We start from the raw sequence: 18,757 nt of genomic DNA, 5'->3' as shown, positions 1-18,757 counted from the left end.
ACCAATATGGATCCTCAAAGTAGGATGAGAATATATGTTGGATATGATTATCCATCTATTATAGAGTCTCTTGAACTAACAACTGAAGATTTATTCACTGCTCAATTTACAAATTGTCATTTTGATGAATCAAATTTTCCAGCATTAGGAGGAGAGAATAAGAAGCTGGAAAAAGAGATCAGTTTGAATGAAATATCATTATCTCATCTTGATCAAAACAATGTGAACTAGAAGTTTAAAAGATAATTCAGTTGCAAAACTTAGCAAATTAAGTTCCAAATGCATTCACTGATCCAAAGGTGTGACTAAATCATATATACCAGCAGCTAATGTTCCAATAAAATTGATATCCCTGTTGGACAATCCAATAAGTCTCAACCGCGCTTGAAGCGTGGCAGACCATTCGGAACACCTTAAAGGTGTGAATCCAGCTGGATACAGATAGGTTTTCGTGCAAAAATGAAATGAAAATAATAAAACTGTGAGATACAAAGCCCAATTAGTAGCTCAAATATTTTCACAAAGACCTTAAATTGATTTAGATGAGACATATTCACCTACAATAAATGCAAGTACTTTTCGATATTTAATAAACTTGTAGCAGATGAAAGACTTAATTTTCACATGATGGATGTTGTAACAACTAATTTATTTGTATGGTTCACTAGATAGTGAGATTTACTTAAAACTCCCTAAAGGGTTCAATATACCATATGCACGTAATTCTAGATTTCGAGAAAGTTACTCCATCAAATTGAGCAAGTCTATCCATGGACTAAAACAATCTGAACGCAGGTGTTATAATCGTCTCATTGAATATTTTCTAAGGGAGGAAATACAAATAACTCCATTTGTCCTTGTTTTTTATAAAAAGATATGGAAAAGTATTTGCTATAGTAGATGCCTATGAGGATGATATAAATATTATTGGAACTCTTGAAGAGCTTCCAAAAGGTATAATTGTTTAAAGAAATTGTTTGACATGAAGGAATTGGGAAAGACAAAGTTCTTACTAAGTTTACATTTGGACAATAGAAATTTGTAGACCAATAAACTCAATTTTTGTCTACCCCTTCATTAAATTTGGATAAGATTATTTTAGACCTCGAGAAGAGGATGAAGAACTACTTGATCCAGAAGTTACATATCTCAGTGTAATTCAAGCACTTAATCCATAAGTATCATATCTCTGTGTAATTCAAGCACTAACATATCCTGCTAATCTTTCAACTTTATCCCTTCTCCAACTAACCAAGCGCCATGATATATCAATTTCTATTAATCTATTAGCAAAATATAGTTTTTCACCTATACAAAGACGTTGAAACAAAGTCATACAAATACTTTATTATCGTAGAGTTGTAAGTTAGTTATCAGATCTTTGTAATGGTAGATCACAAATATGTCACTTGTTTACATGTGGAGGTACAACCATTTTATGGAGATCTATGAAACAACTCATAGCAACAAATTCATCAAATCATGCACTACATGAAGTCACTTCCAAGAAGAACTTTTAAGCAACAACTGCAAAGAATATCGTCTCACATATAAATGTATGCATGAGAAGGAGAAATACATATGTTTTGCACTCTTTTTCCTTTCACTATGGTTTTTTCTATTGAATTTTCCTGGTAAAGCATATCCTCAATAAACATTCAAGGTAGAGTGTTATGAATAATAGTAATAGATGTGGATGCTCAATTATCCAACTTTCTATATTATTTAACTCATGAGTTAATTTTCTGAAGTTAATGGTTGTTTATTGGTCCTGTACTATAAAAAAATATTCTTCCTACAAGTCGTGGCAAATGTTTTTTCATCAGCGCCAAAATTAAATAAAAACTAATCCTATAAATTAATCCAGGTTATGCTTTTCGTCCTATCTAATTGAAACCTCAAAGTGGATATGATTTCTTATCTAACTAGTAGAAGACTCGTGCGTTCGCACGGGTAATTCAAATCTTAAGATGAATAATGTATTACAAACGCATAAAAAGAAGTTTAAAAACTCGAATGAGGAATATTAAATTAAGATTCATAATATATAATATAGATGTAATGAAGCTATAAATAGTAGCTATTTTAAAAAAAGAATAAGTTGGAAATGACATCTTAGATTGAAATGTACCAAAGAAACCTAAAAAGAATAGAAAATAAAGAATTAGAAAAATTAATATTGAATGAAAGTGTTAATGAGAAATTAAACACGGAGTAATAGATATACGAAATAGTTCAAAGTAAAAACAATGTTTGGATTATTCAAAGGAATAAAATTTTAGGCAACAATGTATATTTATTGGGATAAACAAATATGAATATAGTGTGAATGAGAAAATATGCCTTTATGATTTCATGGTTAATGCTTAGAAGTGTTATTGCTTAAAAAAAAGGTATTATGGTGATAGCGACTCGTGAAAGTAGTGGATTTTAGTGATAAAGTTTATATAAGAAAGGTATTATAGTGGTAGTGACCCATAAAAATAGTAAATGTCCAAATAAAAATAAATTAATATCCGAAGAAAGGTATTATGGTGGTTGTGACATGTGCATCCGCACATGTAAATCAAATCTTAAGATGAATAATGTATTACAAACGCAAAAAAAAAAAAAAAAAGTTTAAAAATTCAAATGAAGAATGTTAATTTAAGATTCACAAAATATAATATAGATGAAATGAATCTATACAAAGTAGCTATGTAAAAAAAAGAACATGGAAATGCAATAGTCATTCGTATATTAGTTAATTCGATAAGGCTAGGTTGTTGGTGATATACAATTGTTATTATAAAATCACTAATAACTAAAAATATTTAAAAAGAAATATTTATCAAATCACCATCATGATAAATTTAATATGTCTAATAAATATAAGAGTGAAGGTCCTTTTTAGTCCCTGACAAAAACTGCAGAGGACAGATTAGTCCCTGAAAAATAAAAAGTCTCTATTAAATCCCTTAGAAAATTTAACCGAGCCATGTTAGTCCCTCAACTAATATTTTTTTCAAATCAGTTTTTTCTTACTTTTGAACCATGACTAGACTGTCAGTGAAGATCTATTTTAGTCTCTCACAAAAAAGAGGGTCCAAATTAGTCCTTAAGAAAAAAAGTCTCTATTTAATCCCTTACAAAATTAAACAGAGTCATGTTAGTCCCTCTTTTAATCTTTTTTTTCAAACGATTTTTTCCTATTTTTAAACCGTAATTGGACTTGACAAGATAGACATGCTTTCAGAAATTGGGTACGGGTCAGAGGTTAAGTTTCCACCAGAAATTGGGTTACCTAGTTGTGAGACATCAGACTCTTATCATTCAAAATTTGAGTCATTAGATTTTGATCTTTCATAATTTGAGTCTCAAGCTTCTCTTCATATGTTCCAATTAGAGTCAGAGCCCGATAAATCTTTTGACTAATGATTCTGCATACTTGAACATATGCTAGTATACCTAATTGTTCATTAAATACTTTGTTATCATCAAAACCTAAGGAATATGGTATAAACCAATTTTCTTCCAACATATCATGTTTATTATTTTCGCCACAAGTATTATTTACTAAAGTAAGAAATTAGCCTAAATCACCCCAATAGCAGAACTAAACCTTCCTAAAATATCATTAACAACTGAAACAATAACAACACCTAATACACAAGAATATATAACAAGAAAAATCGTACTCACCCATCCATAAGCCTGATAATAAACCCAACAAAAAAAGAACATCGTGGTATCGCGATGATTTATCTACAATTCCTTCACAAATAATATCAAATAAACAGTCGTAAGATAGGAGTCTAGTCATGATTTAAAAATAGGAAAAAATTATTTGAAAAAAATATTAAAAGAGGGACTAACATGGCTCAGTTAAATTTTGAAAGGGATTAAATAGGGAACTTTTTTTCTTAAGGACTAATTTGGATTCTCTTTTTTTTGTGAGAGACTAAAATGGGTCTTTATTAGCAGTCCAGTCACGGTTCAAAAGTAAGAGAAAAACCGATTTGAAAAAAATATTAGTTGAGGGACTAACATGGCTCGGTTAAATTTTATAAGGGATTTAATAGAGACTTTTTTTTTCTCAGGGACTGATCTGTACTCTGCAGTTTTTGTGAGGGACTAAAATGAACCTTCACTCTAAATATAAATATTTACAAATATAACTAATAACTATAAATATTTACAAATATCACTGATGATTATAAATATTTATAATATTTTATTATTTAAATAAAAAAGGTACTGTGGTGATAGTGTCCCGTGAAAATAGTGAGTTTATGCTAATTATAAATATTTATAATATTTTGTTGATTAAAATAAAAAACATATTGCGGTGATAATGCCCCGTGAAAAAGTTAGAGATTATATTAAAATCAGAAGCATTTTGTAACAGAAGCATGGTGCTTTAGAAAAATTCATTACAAGATTAGGGATCTAGATCCTCTGCTGCTCTTTCTCTGCAGCCATGGTTCAACACTAATAATGGCCTTTGGATGTATGCTATGTTTCTCTCTTTTTCAATTAACAGCTTTTGTTTATTTTTTTCAACCACTAGATTTAGAGCAGAATGCATAGCTGCATGCTTTAGGCTGGAGAGGATCCATATGCCAAGATTAGTAATACTAATGTTATACTCTATCCTTATAAGCATGCCAGTAATTTAGAAAAAAATTGGTTTTTTTGAGGATCTTAGTACCGGTTAATAAAAGATTTTCGAAGAAATATTGAGTCATCTATATATAATGGTATACTGAAGAATTTAAAATATTAAGTTATACAATAAGATGAATATAGAATGGTGATATTTGTTGTTAGTGTGGGTTACTAAGAATAACTCTTCATAGAAAAAGGAAAAAGATCATCTGCTGCCATTACTGTTCTGCCATTCCTCCTGCCCTTTATCCAATGGCTGAGAATTAATTTAAAATAAATAAAAGAACAAATTTAGTTTTGAAAAGAGGTAAAAATGAGATGAATGATCAAGATGAGAGCAGAAGGGGCAGCAGCTCCTCCAAAAGGGCTGGAGAGGATCCAGATCCATAGAAAAACTCATAAAAATCTTTAATTAGGAAAAGATTTTCATATTTAACTTAACTCAGTGATTTTATTTAAAATTCCATCATTTGTGAGGTTAGATTAACCATACTCCATAGGATTTAAAATAAAAATGTTATCTCATTTTTAAAAAAAACATAATAGTATTTCACAAAATTTAAAGTAATCTCTTTTTATTCTTCCAAAAAGCCAAATAAATATATATTAAAAAAAGGAGAATCCACTCTAGCACATGGTGTGTTCAAAGTATTATTCAAAACTGAGATTCATTAAGATAACAAATAAAGGAAAACAAAAGCAAGAATCCTTTTACATTATGGTTACCAAAACTTAATAGCAACGATAAGCCACTTAGAACTTAGAACTTAAACAATATCCAATATGACATAAGATCAAAAACATTATTCAAAAGCATTATGATGACAGTAAGTATTATTTGTTCCTTCAAGTTCTGACTCCAACTTTTCATAGAATCCATCTTTCAATTCCAATACTCTAAATTTCGAGCTTTAATGAAGATATGAAAGATGGATTCTATGAAAAGTTGGAATCAGAACTTGAAGGAACAAATAATACTTATTATGTTGGTCTTATGGCATTTGAGCTTACAGAAAGGAACTCATCTTATGTCATGGCTCTAATTTGCAAGAACTTTTCCAATAGGAATGATTTGCCAACATTTCCTTACACTAAGGTAATTTACCATTTCTATATATTTTATGGATCTTATGCCATGGATCTAATATAAGCATGTCTTCTGCAGAATTTGTTTCCCTTACAAACTGAGCTACAAAAGAAGAATCCTAAAGAATTAGGTGAACTGCCAGAAGTGAAATTTCCGAATTTGGAGGAGAACTTGGAAAAATCAAATGTAAATCAAAACTATTTAGAAGCAATCACGAAACAGTGCAATGACTATAAGTTGAAAATAACCCCCAACTTTGAAGTTCTTGAAGTCAACTGCTATAATCCCATCAATGTCAAAGCCTCGTCAAGTGGCTCCTCAAAAAATAAAAATGAAGATAACATAAACTTGAGTTCTCCAGTAGAGTCTCACAACATGCTATCCCAGGCCCATCTTCAGCAGCTTAGTGATCATAAGCAGCACGGGGCTTTCCAAATTTCTGGATAAATTAATAATTGAATCAAACAACTTCTATTTTAAAGGGTAACTGTGTTTAGTAAATAATGTAAGCAACTACTTCACAGTAACTCCAATACAGTGTCACAAAATTACTAAAAATCATATTAAGTTAATTGGGAATGGCATCTTTGTTGGCATACTACCATTTGTCATAGACCAAATACAAATTTTAATGAAGCTTAATTTATAAATTTAAATTAGCATGTAATTTTGTTGGCATACATATGTTTTACACTCTTTTTTCTTTCATTATGGTTTTGTCCCACTGAATTTTTCTGATAAGACATTTCCTCAATGAACATCCAAGATAAAGTGTTATGAGTAGTAGTAAACTAGTAGATGACCCGTGCGTCCGCACGGGTTTGAATTTTGCTAAGTCAAAGTTAAGAAATGTATATAATGAAAGGAGAAGTAAGCAGGAACCGTAGTAATTGTGTATCAGAGTACTAATCACGTAGTCATGAATTTAATAGTGCAAGATAATATGTATTTGTAATGAGATAAGTAAAAGTTAATTACATATAAAAAAAAGTAAGCAAGAATCGTAGTAATTTTCTATCAGAGTACTAATCGCGTAGTCATGAATTTAATAGTGGAAGATAATATGTAATTGTAATGAGATAAATAAATTTCAACTTATACTTCTCTTAATTATTTCATCTCAAGACAATAAAATATTAAATTAATTATGGGCACTTTAATAAAATAGGTATTGTTGTGATAGTGTTCCGTGTGTATGGGTGTTCGCGGTGCGGTTTGGGCGATTTTAACGTAAAAAATCATCCGACCCGCAAGAAGAAAAAGTGTAAGTTTCGGTTTGGTTCGGTTGGCTTTTCGAAATAAAACCGAACCAAACCAAACCAAATCAATGCGGTTTGGATTGGTTAGGTTTTTTTTACAAAAATTTATTGAGTCATACATACACATATTGATGACAACATAACTTTGTATTTAGTCATTTATGCGTTATAAAACAAAACAAAATTCATCATATTTGGATAACAACTTTCTATTTAATATACAAAAATAATACTAGATAAAAGTGGAATAAAAAACATAAAATATTAGCATAAAATAATATCAAAAACATTATAATGAAATAGAAAAAAAAAAAAAAAAAGAGGAGATGGAATATTAGAGAAGATGAAAAAGAAAGAGCATAAGAGATGCGATTAAATAAGAAGAGGAAGATTAAAAACGTAATTGGAAGAGAGAACAGTAGAATAAAAATAATAAGATGAAAAAGAAATAACTTAAGAGATGAAAGACTACAAAATAATATGTGATATGTATTTGTAAAAGAAGATGAGAAGAAGGTGCAATACTGCTAAGAGAGATTTGAGAAGACTTAAACTGAAACCTTAAGTGTGAAGAAGAGAAAATTATTCGTAATCGTAAGGCTAAGGCATAATAGGATTGAGTTTGGGTTGGATAAAGTTAATTGAAGTTTGGGAGTTTTAACATAATGTGGATTGGTTCGGTTTGTAAAATACAAACCGCAAACCGAACCAAACCGGACCGCGCGGTTTGTTAAAAAATGGCCCAAACACATCCGAACCAAATGCGATTTTTTGCAGTTTCAGTTTGGTTTGGTTTTGCGGTTTTCTATTGGGCCGGTTTGGTTTTGAACAGCCTTATCCGTGTGAAAGTTTATATCATATTTTTCTTATACTTCTCTTAATTATTTCATCTCAAGACAATAAAATATTAAATTAAACATAGTCACTTCAATAAAATAGGTATTGTGGTGATAGTGTCTCGTATGAAAGTTTATATCATGTTTCCCTTAATTTTTTTCAACTTATACTTCTCTTATTTATTTCATCTCAAGAAAATATATTGTAAATGATTAATAAATTAACCATCACTGTATCACCTAGGAACTGATTTTAGGAATGTGGCCGATTTGAGATACTAACATATTAATAATCACTTATAAAATTCTTGTTTTCTTTATAAAAATTATACATGTCAACTCTTTTACACTCCAATCTAAGAATTTTTTAATCCTAATAGACTTTTTATATGTATGACATGGACTAAAAATTTAAGATGTTGACATTACCTCCAAGTCAACTTGTTCTAGTTCTGCTAAGATTGTAAAATTAGCAGGCATGCAATATGCAACATACAAACATTAAATATCATACACACATAAAAAAAGTAGCCAATGACACATAGTATTCATAGTTAACAGACCAAAAATCATAAGTCTACTTGATTTTCTCATTATAGTTAACAGACCAATAGTGGGCCAGTTTGTTTCAGCTTTAAAAAAATGGATTTTTTCTTTGTATTTTTGAAAATAGATTTTCCAAAACAGTTTTTCAAAATATTACAAGTTTTTTTATATTCGTTTTTTCTAAAATGAAACATTTATTTTGACATCCTATAACATAAACACACATTATTAAAGACCAAAACTTTGTCAAAATCGCAATTTTTTCAAAAAGTTGTATTTCAAAAATGATTTTTATGAAAATCTATTTGAAATAGCTTCAAAATTAAGTGATTTTTTTTTTTAATTTTGATATCTAAATTTTTTTTCAAAAAATAGACGAAATACCTAAAATCATATTTTAAGAATAGCTATTCAAACAAAATTTTCATTTGAAACTTTTATAAAAAATTTCTTTGTAAAATTTTTTTTCACAAAATGATGCAACACTATAAAAATCATTTTTAAAAAAAGCCAAAACAAACGGGCCCAATGTCTTTGTAATGATACAAATCTACAACATAGGATCACACAAAACACAACCACCACCATCTCATAATGTGGCAGCTAGTAACAACGCAAATGACTACGATCGGTCTCGCTCGCTTCCAATAATATTGCTGCTCACAAATGAAACGCTTAGAATTGGCTTCCTCTCTCAAGAAGGGTTTGTATGTTATAATATTTACCCCGAGGTCTCTTCTTCCATATGAGAGACACTTCTTCAAATGTCAATCTTTTTGTCTATGGCACAAAGAAGAGCACAAAGAAAAAAGCAACCACGCATATAACACCAAGAATCACGAAACTCCCACCAAGACCAACTGAATCAGAGAGTGAAAGAAAACTTTCAGACATTATCACACTGCAAATTCAGTTAACAGTAGCTGACATTCCTCCACATACACCTTGGAACTCTTCAGGGTAGATTTTCGAGTTCACAGTCCATGGCACTGGTCCCATTCCTGGAGCGAAAAAAAGAATATACAGTGTTAATACGATAATTGCTATCCCCATAGATCGTATTTGAGGAGTCAAATGATTGAAGGTAAGATCCTGCAGAAAGGATTGCCAGAGCTATAGTTGCACCTGACAAGCTTGAGAGAGCCAACTTCCTTCGCCCTGCATGGTCAATTAGATAAATGCCAAGAATTGTTCGAGCAACATTCATGCCAGCAACTATGAGAGATAAAAGAAAAGCTAACTGATTGGAATTAAACTCGACCATTTGAATGATTGTGGGACTGTAGTATTGTACATGACCATGCTGATACCGGTGAACTGCTGAAAAACCTGCATAATAATGAGAATATGGGAGAAGTTACACAACATAAGATGCAAGCAAATTCATTCAATATATAGAGATATATCATTTGAAAGTGGAATAAAAAACAGAAAGTTTATTGTTGGCTCGATAACCTGAAGTTCGGCCCCAACAAAAAAAGCATTTCTGATTTCTTCTAATCGGAAAACATCCATGTATCTAATGTTCTTCTGTTTCTGCAATTCTTTCTCAGAAACATTAATTGACTTCATCTTCTAGACGATCATAAGTAAAGATATCAGACAACACATAAATAACTTCTTCTTTCCTATTTTGTACATAAAGATACTGGTGTAAGATAGCTTTTAGCATGAGGAAAGCTTTCAAGGAATGAGAAATCAATACCCCAAACATAATGCATAAATATAAATAGAAGCTTTTTTTTCACCTTCAGGAAAAGCCACCTTGGAGAATCAGGCAGGAAAAGCATGACAAAAAACTGAATAACAGTTGGCAAACCAGCAACACCCAGCATCCATCGCCATGTCCCAGGAACCTGCTTTATTAAAATTTTATTAGATAGTTTCTCAAATAACAAAAACAAATCCTAATAGGCAACCACAATACAGAAGCATAACAGTCCTGCATAAGAGAAAACAGTCCAGTTCAAAAACTCAAAACAAAATTATCAATTATCAAAAATTAAGAGTGAGTATTATATTCCTAGAAAGGATCAATTATCATATTCTCATATAAGGTGAAAATTTAAGCTATCTAAATACCTTGATCAGACCAATCGTGTTAAGACACTAACCAAATGATAAGCCCACTTTGTTTTCACATGGGAAATATATATTCTTAGGAAAATTAGATTACCTTTGCTACTCCCATTGCAGATCTTATGTGTTGAGTCCAACTCAGATTTCCAGTGTGCCTAGTTGTCAAAAATATATGATACAACAACTGTTAAGATAAAGGATAACAAAAAAGGCATTATAGTCTCAAAGTTCCATTCAAAAATATTTAAAAGACAGGTTGCAACTTTCGTTCTGACGCAGTAGTTCCACAATCATCTTCAATTTTCCGAAACTTGAGAAATTGAAACTGGGTATAATAGCAAAGATAGATAGCTTCATCATTTGCAAATTTAATAATCTAAATAAATGGGCATTTGACAATGATCTTTCCTAGGTTAAGGGAAATTGATAAAATATGTTAAATTTGACAATGCTTCCGACTTCTTCAAACTTCCTTGTCCACTTAATTCATTACCTGCAAAAAAAACGTTTGATCCCATGAGTCGGTGCCAATACAATTACGTCAGAAGCGTGTCGATCCGCAGTAATACTCGTTCCACTTCCTTGTCCACATAATTCATTACCTGTCCAATAAAAAAAGCTTGTTGTAATTTCCATTTTTTCTCCAGTCTAATTGTACCAATAGCAGATACTACTTTGTAATAATATATTGCTATAAACAATATGGATAAAAGTTTAAATTGAAGAATAAAAATCTGAGTTATAAATTGTTAATGCAACAGTTCAATACCAATTCACAAGCCAAAATCAAAGCCTCAGCAGAAAATCAACACAACAACAATGCTATAGCGAAAACTCCAAAAACAGAAGAGAAAGAAATAAGAAATTGGCGAAGACATTTCACCGAACACTTAGAAAGCAAGATTGATAGCAAAATTTTCTTCTCCTCGTCGCTTCAACATGTGACTAATCTTCTAATTTAGCTTCATAATTGCTTCATGTGTATTTAATTCAAACCAAAACCAGCTCATAATCATAAGCTATAGCGAAATTGTAATGATGTTGAAACTGCAAAAATGAAGCTTTACCGTACTTAGATAAAAATCATACTCAAAGGACATGGCAACGAGATGTTCCTTGTCCGACACTAAAGACTCAACGCATTGAGCTGCCACCAACGTTGCTGCAGACCCCACAGCCGAATCTTTCGTCGAATCTGCTCGTCATCGCCGGACTTAACAAAAAAAGTTATTGACTGAAATACACACTTAGAGCATAAGATATTGTCCCATTATAAAAATCAAAACTGCAAAAATCAAAACTTTATGAAAGATATCACAACTTCACAACTTTATAAAAATCACAACTTCATGAAACTTTATGAAAATCACTAAAGATATCACTTAAAAAACCTGAATTTTACAAACTTACAGATGATAATCACAACTTTTTCCAGATCACAAGTTTATGAATCATTATAAAGTTCAGTATAAATGTGTTTTAGAAACTCAGTATCCTGAAAAGTAAATATTAAAATCAGTATAAAAATGATAACTTCAAAACTTTATAAAAATCAGAACTTTATGAAAACCGGTATAAAACAGAAACTTTACATATTTACAGATGAAAATCACTATAACAAAATTCAAAACATAAACGAAGAACCCAAGGAAAACCCTAAAATCGCTTGAAGAACCCCCAAATCGCAATAAAAATGAAAAATAGAATGACGAAGAACCCAAGAATCGCGATAAAAATCAAAATGAAGACAAAACATGATGAAGAACGGAGAAGGGAGAAACATGATATGTTATAAAAATCAAAATAAGAAGCAAACATGAAGAAGAAGAAGAAGAAGAAGAAGAAGAGAGAAGGGAGAAACGATTTTGAGTTACCGATGGAATTTCGAGGAGCTTGAAGAAATTGTAGAATTAATGTAAAAGTGAGAATGAGAGGGAAATAGGAATGATACCATATATTGAAATGTGTATGGTGTTATATTTACCGGGTATTGGCAATTTCACATAATATTATTACACAATGGTTAATTTGATGTATGAAAAAAACCAATAGAAAAAATGAGGAAAGGGTGACACTTGGACTAATGATGAAATATGATTGGTGTAAGTAAACTTTAATTTAGCAAATTACCAAAAAAGACATATCTTAGTGCAAAATAAAAATCACAAAAGCGTAATTAAAGGAGTTAATAGGCATTTTATATTCTTAATTAGGTAGTTAATACTAGTCGATAGATGTGGATGTTCAATTATCTAACTTTTCTATATTATTTAACTCATGAGTTAATTTTCTTTAGTTAACCATTGTTTATTGGTCCTGTACTATTTTAAAAAAAATCTTCCTACAAATAGTGGCAAATGTTTTTTCATCGGCGCCAAAAATAAAAAAACTAATCCATATAAATTAATCGAGGTTATCCTTTTCGTCCTATCCAATTGAAACCTCAAAGTGGATATGATTTCTTATCTAATCAATACCCCATATCCCTTCTCTCTCTTTCACGCCACAGAACAACACACAAATTATGGAAGCTATCTTCGTTACCAAACCAATTTCTCACTTCAAACCCAAACACTCTCTACCTCCCAAAAACCCATTTCTCTCCCACCACCAATCTCTCCCTTTCCGCCACAAACCCACCCACTTCCCCACCATAACTGCCGCAATTCAAAACCAACAACAAGAACAACAGGAAACTACTCCCAAAGAATTCGAAGATGAATCCTACGGCGAAGTCAAGAAAATCATCGGAAGCAAAGCACTGGAAGACTCCACCGGTATGGAGTATCTCATAGAATGGAAAGACGGACACGAACCCTCCTGGGTTCCCGCCGACTATATAGCAAAAGACGTTCTCTCCGAATACGAAACCCCCTGGTGGACCGCAGCAAGAAAGGCCAACGAAGCCGAAATCAGAACAATCCTCGAAGCCGACGACGGGCGTGACGTGAATGCCGTGGACGCCGACGGGAGAACCGCGCTTCTCTTCGTGGCGGGACTCGGCTCGGAGCCATGCGTTAAGCTTCTAGCGGAAGCCGGCGCGAATCTCGACCATCAAGACAATCGCGGCGGCTTATCCGCGCTTCACATGGCAGCCGGATACGTAAGACCAGGAGTCGCGAAGCTGCTTCTGGACCTCGGCGCGGAACCCGAAATCAGCGACGATCGAGGGAGAACTGCGTTGGAGCTAGCAAGGGAGTTGTTGAAAGCGACGCCGAAGGGGAATCCGATGCAATTCGGGCGGAGAATGGGGTTAGAAGGAGTGGTTAGGGTTTTGGAAGGAGCGGTGTTTGAGTATTCTGAGGTGGAGGAGATTATGGAGAAGAGAGGGAAGGGTGAGAATTTGGAGTATTTGGTTCGATGGAAAGATGAAAGTGCGAACGAGTGGGTGAAAGCGAGGTATGTGGCGGAGGATTTGGTGAAGGATTATGAGGCTGGGCTTGAGTATGCGGTGGCGGAAGCGGTGGTTGGTCGGAGACTTGGGGATGATGGGAAGTATGAGTGTTTGGTGAAATGGGTTGATTTGGAAGAGCCCAGTTGGGAGCCTGAGGAGAATGTTGATTCGGAGCTTGTTAAGATGTTTGAAGTGAATAATAGTCAAGCCCGGCCCAGTGATGATAATGGGCTTTCTACACCTGGTTTGAGTCAGGATGGCCCAACTATTGCTAGTGCTTGAGAATTGTTTTATTTCAAAAATGAAATGGATTACAATTTTTTCTCCATTTTTGCATGTTACTTATGAGTAATTAGTATTTTCTTTTTTGGATTTAACCTTTTGTTCTCGGGGATTGTTCAATACATCCTATGACTCACACACTCTAGTGAAATTTCACAAATACTTTTAGAAATCGATTTTAAAATCTAAACGCGTTTGCAATATACAACAAATTCTAAAATACGCCAAAAGAAATGTTATTTAGCCACTCTAAAGTAAGGGGGTGTCCCTTCATTTTCGCTCTCTTATTAAAGGGACCATCCCAAATAAGGGGTTTCCTATCTTCCCGCACGACTCATCATCGACTAAAATCATCACTGACTAAAATGAAAATTTCTCAACAACATCACCCAAATTGTTAGGGCCAGTGAGGAGGGGGTTTCCTCTCCATATTAGTCTTTTTCCTATCAAAGACTTTGAGCTCTCAGATCCTTTCTCTTTAGAATCATCTTTTTTTTAAGTTCACCAACCTCTTCGAGTGGCTCTCAAACCTCAAGTATCTTCGGTCTCCAACTTAACTTCTTTATGCTTCTCCATAGGTACTATCGGCCTCGTTGTCTCCTCGATAATAACTTTAGGTTACATCTTCAACACAACAGAAGGAAAAAAGAGTATCATTTATTTTTCTCCTTAACGCCAACATCGTATCAAGACAGGTCATAATATATGCAAAACATACAACACAAATCAGTCGCAAATAACAACATCTTGACATAAAAGTAAAATATTATATTCATAACCCCTTCTCACTGAAAAATGTCTTTCGTCTCCTCCTATATAGTTGTCTCAACTAAAAGGATTATTTCAATGTAAGAGTACTTCAATTTGGATGAGTTGGCTTTTGAAGGATCGACCTTTTTGACACTCCTAAGTTCTTTCCAAAATTTCTTAAAGCTCTTATTTAGGAAATACTTCTAACATGCACCATGATACCTGTCATGACCCAGTTTTCTTCAAACAAGTACCATGACGCTCGTCATGACCCAATTTTCTTTAGACAAGCACCATGACGCCCGTCATGACCTAGTTTTTTTGTGTGTTTTCAGTTACATTTCAGCCCCAATTTCTCCATTTTTGCCCACAATTTCTAGAACTTTAGGAGTGAGATTTTCTCTATAAATAGGCTTGCAAGAAATTGTAATATCATCGAAGCATTGTTGCACTATAGTTATATTTAAATTTAGCATAAAAATTTTGCATTGAAGTTTTTACGCAACTTAGTTTTTTTTACAAATTTTGATGTTATTTTTTCGTTGATGTTTGTTCAAATTCTACCTCCTCCAACATATGAGTTGGAAGAATCTCATACCAGAGGAATTGAGGATAGCAAAGTCGGATATAGGAAAGCATGTTGGATGAAAATCCAACCGATCAGAATGAGTGTTTCGCCCTTCTATCTACTCACACATAAAAACAAGAGCAGCCAAAGATAGAACTAAAAAACTGCTTCCTCAAAATCTTAGGTATGAATTGAAATTGAGTCAAGGTATCATATGGTATCATTTTTTAGTTTTGATGCATTCGTCTATGAAGTGTTATACCCTTATTCCCCTTATTTTTCAATTAATTAGAGTGTTGGTCCATGATATAGTGTCCTTTTTAGCCTTACAAGTTATTTTTTTCTTCTTCTCATCAAGTGTTGTTTGAATCACACAAGTTAAACACTTGAATCAAGGTGTTGAGTTGTGTTCAAGCTGTATAGGGCAAGCAACAAAAAATTTGGAAATATTTATCTGGGAATTATCGTGTCCACAGATAATGGTGTAGAATGTCATTCAACAGTTTCTACGTTTTCGAACTTGGGTTTGAATGAACAAAAGGTACAAAGATATAAACAGAAATTAAATATATTCTTAGGAAAGAAATACTTATCAAGCATGCAAATATATTCACTCGTCACAAACTTAAACTTATCGACCAATTATACTCAACCTACAATACTTGTCATTACCATCATGTGTCTCTCACATCAGTGTTCATATCTGAAGCACCTACGAGACCAACTCACAACTAAGGTTATCTCTAACGCAAAGTTGCGAGAACATTCGTATTGTCGCGTCGACGATCTCTCGCGCACAACTCAAACACGAAAGCATTAAGCTTCGACACACAAGTGATTGTCAGCTCTAAATCCATCTATGGAGTTTAGAATCCAACAAAAACCTATCCCTAATCAGGATCCGTGAAGTTTATCTCTAAAGCAACACAAATCCCGAACATAAATGCAAAAAGATTATAGAAGAATAATTAGGGCTGTTCATGGTACAGTTCTGTAAGAAAAATCAACCAACCATAACGAATCATTATATAAGGTCACCCGAACTGAACTGAACCGTTTCAATTTTTCTAGAATCAAACTGAACCAAAGGTTTTGGTTTGGTATAACGATTCTAAATTCCGAACCATACCAAACCATTAGAAGACAAGTTTTTTCAAACTAAACTATTTGTTAAATAACAAACTGTTATGTTTTATTTAAAAAACCTTTTTTTTTTTATTTTTGGCAAAAAATTGATTTTTTTTTTCGGAAAAATATCGACTTTTTTATTTTCGAAAAAAAAGCTTTTCAAATTTACAAAAATAACAGCTTTTTAATATTACAAAAAAGTGAATTTTTTTTATTTTCGGAAAAAATCAAGTTTTTTTTCCTCATTTTGTGAATTACATATTTATTGGTTATTTTATCAACTGTTATTAAAAAAAAATCGATTTTACTGTATTTAAAAAACGTTTTTAATGTAATTTCAAAAAACACGACTTTACTATATTTTTGGAAAAACTCGATTTACAATAATTTTTTTAATAACCTGATTTTATTGTATTTAAAAAACAAATTTACAAAATTTCAAGAAAAAACCCAATTTTACAGTATTTTTGATTTTTTAGAAAACTCAACTTTACAGTATTTTCAAAACTCGATTTTACCTTATTTTCACAAAAACTGAATTTATTATATTTTCAAAAAACTCGATTTTACTGTAATTTTCAAAAAACTTGATTTTACTGTATTTAAAAAAAACAAATTTACTATTTTTTTAGCAAAACACAATTTTACTGTATTTTTAGAAAAACTCGATTTTACTGAATTTTTTAGAAAACGTGATTTTACTGTGTTTTATGAAAAATCGATTTTAGTGTATTTTAAAAAAACACTCGTTTTTGCTATATGCTCAAAAAACTCGATTTTACTATATTTTTTAAAAACTTGATTTTACTGTATTTTCTAAAAATCGAGTATTTTGAAAATACCGTAAAAATGAGTTTTTATCAAAAATACAATAAAATTGAGTTTTTTTCTTCCAAAAATACAATAAAATTGAGTTTTTCTGAAAATACAATAAAATCGAGTTTTTAGGAAAATACAGTAGAATCGAGTTTTTCGATAATACAATTAAACTGAGTTTTTTTTGAAATTATAGTAAAATTGAGTTTTTCAAGAAATGCAATAAAATCAAGTTTCTGAAAATACAGTAAAAACAAATTTTTTCAAAATACAATAAAAAGTCATTTTTCCAAAAATACATTAAAATCGAGTTTTTGAAAATATAGTAAAATATAGTTTTTAAATATATTGTAACATCGAGTTTTTTGAGAATACAGTAAAATGAGTTTTTTGAAAATATAGTAAAATCTAGTTTTTCAAAATTACGGTATGATCGGGGTTTCCAAAAATTACTGTAAAATCGATTTTTTTGAAAATACAGTAAAATTGAGTTTTTCCAAAATTACTGTAAGATCGAGGTTTTCCAAAAATACAGTATAATCGAGTTTATTGAAAATACAGTAAAATCGAGGTTTGTGAAAATACAGGAAAATTGATTTTTTTCAAAAATACATTAAAATCGAGTTTTTTTTCGAAAATATAGTAAAATCGAGTTATTTGAAAATACTGTAAAAGTGAGTTTTTTAATTTTTCGTAAAAATCGACGCTTTTATTTTTTAAAAACGACTTTTTTATTTATCGTAAAAAAATGACTTTTTTAATTTTTGAAAAAAACGATTTTTTATATTTTAAAAAAAATCAAAATTTTAATTTAAAATTTTTTATTTTTGAAATAGAAATTCAATTTAGATACTAATATCATCAACCGTTTGGTTCGGAGTTAATTAGAGATTGGTTAATTGCTTAACGGTTCGGTTCTTGAACCATTAATAAAATATAAGTTAGGTTCACTAACCATTACTAATGGTTTGGTTATTTTAACTTTAGTTCGGTACAGTTCAGCGGTTCGATTTGGTTCATGGTTTTTTGAACAACCCTAGAGAAGATAACAATAACTATTTGTAAAGCAGATTTTATACAACGCCATGAGCGATAAATATACATAAGATTCGAGTAAATATACAAACAAAACCTAACAACAGAGAAATACACAAAGAAGAAGAGAAATGAATCGAAAATCTCCCAGGTTATCAGCTCCTATTGATAAGCAATCCACCTCCGATCATCCAAATGCAAGCTCCATAGTTGTTTTCTAAGCTAATCCTAATCTAAGAGCGAAGGTGGTGAATTTGGGATAAAAAATCCCCTAACCCATAACCTAAAAATGTTACAAATGAAAGAATATAAAGAAAAATTTGCGCAGGC

At 31.7% G+C, this 18,757-nt stretch overlaps 2 protein-coding genes and 1 pseudogene across 2 annotated transcripts; 2 read left to right on the top strand and 1 right to left on the bottom strand.

Annotated features, from left to right (window-relative positions):
• The first annotated feature begins 5,620 nt into the window (after positions 1–5,620).
• Positions 5,621–6,323, top strand: LOC131607146 (uncharacterized). Its single transcript, XM_058879173.1, has 2 exons — positions 5,621–5,743; positions 5,813–6,323. Exons 1-2 carry the CDS (start codon positions 5,642–5,644, stop codon positions 6,179–6,181), a joined length of 471 nt encoding a protein of 156 aa, XP_058735156.1. The 5' UTR covers positions 5,621–5,641; the 3' UTR covers positions 6,182–6,323.
• A 2,613-nt stretch (positions 6,324–8,936) lies between these two features.
• On the bottom strand, positions 8,937–10,881 carry LOC131607145 (inositol transporter 1-like; annotated as a pseudogene).
• A 1,994-nt stretch (positions 10,882–12,875) lies between these two features.
• LOC131602245 (signal recognition particle 43 kDa protein, chloroplastic) lies at positions 12,876–14,220 on the top strand. The gene has a single exon (XM_058874312.1). It carries the CDS (start codon positions 12,979–12,981, stop codon positions 14,128–14,130), a length of 1,152 nt encoding a protein of 383 aa, XP_058730295.1. The 5' UTR covers positions 12,876–12,978; the 3' UTR covers positions 14,131–14,220.
• Positions 14,221–18,757: the final 4,537 nt, after the last annotated feature.

This window comes from Vicia villosa, linkage group LG5 (genome assembly GCF_029867415.1).
Source record: "Vicia villosa cultivar HV-30 ecotype Madison, WI linkage group LG5, Vvil1.0, whole genome shotgun sequence".
In the NCBI taxonomy this organism is placed as follows: Eukaryota; Viridiplantae; Streptophyta; class Magnoliopsida; order Fabales; family Fabaceae; genus Vicia; species Vicia villosa.
Note: the sequence above shows the minus strand (reverse complement) of the source record. Positions and strands in the feature narration are given on the sequence as shown.